The 6,000-nt window shown below is 47.0% G+C and overlaps 1 protein-coding gene across 2 annotated transcripts in view; it reads left to right on the top strand.

Annotated features, from left to right (window-relative positions):
- Nucleotides 1-5,730: 5,730 nt before the first annotated feature.
- CHRD (chordin) overlaps nucleotides 5,731-6,000 on the top strand; it is a gene marked incomplete at its 5' end in the record, with an annotated part of 64,006 nt that continues 63,736 nt past the window's right edge. The window contains one exon of one of the 2 annotated variants that reach the window (XM_081953621.1): nucleotides 5,731-5,899. In XM_081953621.1, the coding sequence (XP_081809747.1) occupies nucleotides 5,731-5,899 (169 nt within the window). The remainder of the gene's footprint in view (nucleotides 5,900-6,000) is intronic. The other variant, XM_081953622.1, reaches the window with a different exon arrangement.

The raw sequence follows: 6,000 nt of genomic DNA, 5'->3' as shown, positions 1-6,000 counted from the left end.
CTCTTCCTTCCTTCCTTTCTTTCTTTCTTTTTTCTCTCTTTCTTTCCTTCTCTTTCTTTCTCTTTCTTTCTTTCTTTCTTTCTTTCTTCTTTCTTTCCTTCCTTCCTTCCTTCTTTCTTCTTCTTTCTTTCTTTCTTTCTTTCTCTCTTTCTTCTTTCTTTCTTTCCTTCCTTCCTTCCTTCTTTCTTCCTCTTTCTTTCTTTCTTTCTTTCTCTCTTTCTTTCTTTTTCTCCTTCTCCTCCTCATCCTCTTCCTCCTTCTCCTTCTTCTAGGATCCTTCTCCAGTTTTTCCTGAGAGTCTAAGAAGGACCTTTCCTGCAGCGTCACCATCTCAACCGCTCACGTCTTCCATGTTGTGTGTCCTATGCCACCGTGGTGCCTCATAGGAAGTGTCATCCTAAGGTTGCCAATTCCAGAAGCTTTAGATTCTAGAAACAGGATCTCCACATTTGGGAAAGGGCTGGAAGTTTGCTGAAAAGCTGGCAAAAACCAAACAAACATGGTTTGCTGAATGTATCAGGCAGGATTTATCAGAGATCAACATCTGGTAGATCTTTCTAGCTTCAGAAGCTAAGAAGGGCCAGGACTGGTTAATGTTTGCATGGAAGCCAGAAATTACCAGGAAGTCACAGAATTATTTTCCTGGGCTCCAAGATCATCGCAGAGGGGAACGGAAGCCAAGAAATCAAAAGACGCTTGCTCCTGGGGAGGAAAGCGATGGCAAATCTAGACAGCATATAAAAAGCAGAGACATCACCCTGCCATCTAAAGCACGTATAGTCAACACTATGGTTTTCCCAGTTGCAATGGATGGCTGTGAAGGTTGGACCATAGGGAAGGCTGAGTGCCAACAAATTAAGGCCTTTGATTTGAAGGCCTCTGGTGCTGGAGAAGACTCCTGCGAGTCCCTCGGACTGCAAGGCGATCCAACCGGTCAGTCCTAGAGGAGATCAACCCTGACTGCTCTTTAGAAGGTCAGATCCTGAAGAGGAAACTCAAATGTTTTGGCCACCTAATGAGAAGGAAGGACTCCCTGGAGAAGAGCCTCATGCTGGGAAAGATGGAGGGCAAAAGAAGAAGGGGACGACAGAGAAGGAGGTGGCTGGAGGGAGTCACCGAAGCAGTTGGTGTGAGCTTAAATGGACTCCAGAGGATGTGAGAGGCCAGGAAGGCCTGGAGGAACATCATCCCTGGGGTCACGATGGGTCAGACACGACTTTGCAACTAACAACAATACAGAATACAGGTTATACATGAGAAACGTGAACACAGAAAGATGGTAAATGGCACAGAAATCAGGAGAACACAAAGAAGAAGTTTTTTTTTTAAAGTATCTTAAACATAAATTTACTTTATTTCAACTCTTGGAACAAAATTTAGTTTCCAACTTTGCTCCTCTCTGAAGTGCGCCAGTCCAGTTCTCTTCTCCCACCCCTTTAAAACAAAAGCTTATAATACAATTGGGAAAAGTACAGAGAGAAATACAGGTAGTCCTTGCCTTACGACCATAATTGAGCCCCAGAAATTTCTGTTGCTAAGCAAGACAGTTCTTAAGTGAGCTTTGTCCCATTTTACAACTTTTCTTGCCACCATTGTTAAGTGAATCACTACCGTTGTTAAGTCGGTTACACGGTCGTTAAGTGAATCTGGCTTCCCCATTGACATTGCTCGCCAGAGTCACAAAAGGGGATCACGTGATCCAGGGACATTGCAACCATCGCAAATATGAGTCGGTTGCCAAGCATCCGAATTTTGTTCATGCGGACATACAGATGTTGCAACAGTCGTAAGTTTGAAAAACGGCCCTAAGTCATTTTTTTCAGGAACTTTGCACGGTCAAATGAACTGTTGCAAGTTGAGGACTGTCTGTACCCCACTTTTAAAAAATATTCAAAACTGCCTTTGCTTCAGGTGGATCAAATCAAAACACCCCTAACAGCCCTCTGGGTGTGTGTTCTGTTAAGATACAGCCTGTTGTGCCTTAAAATGGCCTCTACTGTACGGCCATAAAATGACTTCTACTGTAAGCGCAGCGGAGTTGCCATGGTAACGGCTTCACAGTACTCCACAAGGGGGCTCCCTCTGGTAATGGGGAAAATCCAACATCAGAAATTATTACGTTTGGTTTGGACATTTCCCCCCTATAAATAAATCCCCAGGCAACATCGGATTATCAGCTAGTTTTAAATGTTTTCAGAAGTTTGCACAACCATATCTCATGTTGCTGTTTGATTGTTCAGCCAGAACACCAACCTTCGCTCAACCATCCTCAACCTCAGATTGCATCTCAAGAGGGAAGTTTCCAAGCAAGGCAAGGACAGATCCTCTGCACCCAATCCTAAAGGCCAACAAACTTGGGGGGGGGGTGTAACACCTGCCAATTCCAGAAGGGTGAAAGGGCATGGATGCAGTGGTAGGGCTCTGTGCACTTTCAATACAATACAATACAATACCAGAGTTGGAAGGGACCTTGGAGGTCTTCTAGTCCAACCCCCTGCCTAGGCAGGAATCCCTATACCGTTCCAGACAAATGGCTATCCAACATCTTCTTAAAGACTTCCAGTGTTGGGGCATTCACAACTTCTGGAGGCAAGCTGTTCCCCTGATTAATTGTTCTCACTGTCAGGAAATTTCTCCTCAGTTCTAAGTTGCTTCTCTCCTTGATTAGTTTCCACCCATTGCTTCTTGTTCTACCCTCAGGTGCCTTGGAGAATAGCTTGACTCCCTCTTCTTTGTGGCAACCCCTGAGATATTGGAAGACTGCTATCATGTCTCCCCTAGTCCTTCTTTCTCTTAAGCTAAACATACCCAGTTCCTGCAACCGTTCTTCATATGTATTAGTCTCCAGTCCCCTAATCCTCTTTGTTGCTCTTCTCTGCACTCTTTCTAGGGTCTCCACATCTTTTCTACATCGTGGCGACCAAAACTGAATGCCGTATTCCAAGTGTGGCCTTCCCAAGGCATTATAAAGTGGTATTAACAGATGGGATGGATGACAACTTCCATCATCCCCCACCCCACCCCAATTCTCTTGGGGAAAGCTGTAGTAGGCCAACGCAGGGAGACGGAGGCTACAGCTTTAGAATAGAATAACAGAATCGGAAGGGACTTTGGAGATCTTCTAGTCCAACCCCCTGCTTAGGCAGGAAACTCTACACGTACACCCCTTCAGACAAAGGGGCAACCCAGTTTGGAGCTGGGAGCTGGACTGGTTTCAAGGGGAAGGGGAGTTGCTGAGGGTTTGTGTTCATATCAGAACGGGAGACTGGCAGCCTGATTTCATACATTATTTTGACGCGAGCAGGTAGACGATACTTGAGGGAGGGGGATCCTTATGAAGGAACTCCTTCTGGAGGAATGAGCAACTTATTCAGCAGGGGGCTGGAAAGGGGAGATCAGCCCCACTTTCTGGTGGGACCCAAAGTTTTCATTTTAGCAAGGGTTTTTTTGGGGGGGGGGGCATCTCAGAGGCTTAGTTGGCAGAGCCAGGGTTCTCCCCGGTCAATTTTAAGCCCTTTTTGAATAAGCTCTTTTTGGTGGTGGGGTGCAAACTGGACGTGCGGGGAGGGGGGGGTCTCCAAAAGTATAATGGGAAGAAGGCTCCCTCGTCACATCTATGCACACTAGAGTAGTAAATGTGGGAAACACCCTACCTGATCCTGTTGTTAGTTCCTCTAACCCTCATACCTTTTACCTTAAGCTGTCTACCGTGGACCTTACGAGTTTCTTAAGAGGTCCCTAAGGGGGCGTGCATAAGCACACCAGCAGGCCTACCGTCCCTGTCCCACTGCCCCCATTGATATGTACTCTTTTTACGTGTTTATGGCTGTGTTTTGCTTATTGCTGTCCATTTATTGGTGCCATTTTTTTCATGCGTTTTCATACCTGTTTCCTTGTACGTAGGTGTTGACCAATAAAATAAATAAATAGATAGATAGGGGTTTATTTCGTAACCATTTGAGGGCATCAAGTGGAATAATCCTATTTTGGATCTTGGCCATGACTCATGGGTGTCAGCAGAGGGAAGGGAAGGAGACAAAGGAGGAAATGTTAAGGCCCCAGCCTAGAAAGTGGGAGGTCGTGAGTTCAGGTCCCGCCTGAGCCATGAAAGCCAGATGATGATAGATAGATAGATAAGGATGGATGGATGGATGGATAGACAGACAGACAGGGAAAGTGAGTGAGTGAGCGAGTGAGTGAGTGAGAGAGAGAGAGAGAGAGAGATGATAAATATAGAGATAGAAAGATAATAGACAGGTGATAGATAGATAGATAGATAGATAGATAGATAGATAGATAGATAGATAGATAGATAGATAAGGATGGGTGGATGGATGGATGGATAGACAGACAGACAGGGAGAGTGAGTGAGTGAGTGAGAGAGGGAGAGAGAGAGAGATGATAAATATAGAGATAGAAAGATAATAGACAGGTGATAGATAGATAGATAGATAGATAGATAGATAGATAGATGATAGATAGATAGAGATAGATAGATAGATAGATAGATAGATAGATAGATAGATAGATAGATAGATAAGGATGGGTGGATGGATGGATGGATGGATGGATGGATAGACAGACAGACAGACAGGGAGAGTGTGTGTGTGTGTGTGTGTGTGAGAGAGAGAGAGAGAGAGATGATAAATATAGAGATAGAAAGATAATAGACAGGTGATAGAGATAGATAGATAGATAGATAGATAGATAGATAGATAGATAGATAGATAGATATACATGGATAGATAGATAGATAGACAGACAGACAGACAGAGTGAAAGAGAGAGAGAGATGATAGATATAGAGACAGAGAGACAGGTGATAGATAGATAGATAGATAGATAGATAGATAGATAGATAGATAGATAGATAGATAGATAGATAGATAGATAGATGATAGATAGATAGATAGATAGATGTAGGTAGGTAGGTAGGTAGGTAGGTAGGTAGGTAGGTAGGTAGGTAGAAAGAGAGAGATATACGATAGATGTAGAGATAGAAAGATAACAGACAGGTGATAGATAGGTAGACAGACAGACAGACAGATATAGGTAGATAGGGAGAGAGAAAGAAAGAGACAGATGATAGATGTAGAGATAGAAAGATAATAGACAGGTGAGAGAGAGAGAGAGAGACAGACAGACAGACAGACAGACAGACTAAGAGAGAGAGATGATAGATGTAGAGATAGAAAGATAATAGACAGGTAATAGACAGACAGACAGACAGACAGACAGACAGATAGATAGATCGATCGATCTACGTTTCCAGCGACACGGCTGGTTTGGGGTCGGTTGCGATGATCTGGGGGAGGGGAGGGCATGGCCCAGGCATCCGTTGGGGGGGGGGGGTAGCGAAAGAAGTTCAGAGAAGGACGCTTGGGGTTGAGGGGCAGGGGGCTTTCTCCAGCCCCCCTCCACCCTAGGCTAACCGTGGGACCCTCGGGGTCCCCCCCTGCATGGGCTTCGTCCGCGGGGGGAGGGGGCTGGCGGGGGGCGGCGGGAGGGCCCCCGATCCCCCCTTCTCCATCCCTCCGGCGTACAGCCCCCCCCTTTCCCCCCCGCGGCGGTGTGGAGGGCGCCCCCCGCTGGGCCTGTGATCTGCAATCCTCGCCTTTGTTTGCTCAAGGAATAGCCCTCCGTTCGGTCTCGGGCGATGCCGGAGCCTATAAAACCCGGCGGGGCTCGGGGCTGGTCCAGAGGGGGCGGCGATTCGCTCTCGGGATTCGCGATGAGCCTCTTGGGCGCCCAGCTGGTGCCGCTGCTGTTGCTGCTGCTGCTGCCGCCGCCGCCCCTCGCCCTCGCGTGGCCGGGCCCGGGGTCGCCCGCGGGACCCGCCAAGACCCTCCTGCTCATCCAGCCCGAGTCGACGGAGCCTCTGCCTTCCAAGGGCGCGCAAGGTAAGGAGCTGCTGCCTCCGAACGGAGCGAGGGTTCCTTCTCCTTCGCGGGATACAGAATAACCGAGTTGGAAGGGACCTTGGAGGTCTTCTAGTCCACCC

This window comes from Natrix helvetica (genome assembly GCF_964273705.1).
Source record: "Natrix helvetica genome assembly, chromosome: 5".
Taxonomy (NCBI): Eukaryota; Metazoa; Chordata; class Lepidosauria; order Squamata; family Natricidae; genus Natrix; species Natrix helvetica.
The sequence above is the reverse complement of the archived record's forward strand: the minus strand, read 5'-3'. Positions and strand labels throughout refer to the sequence as shown.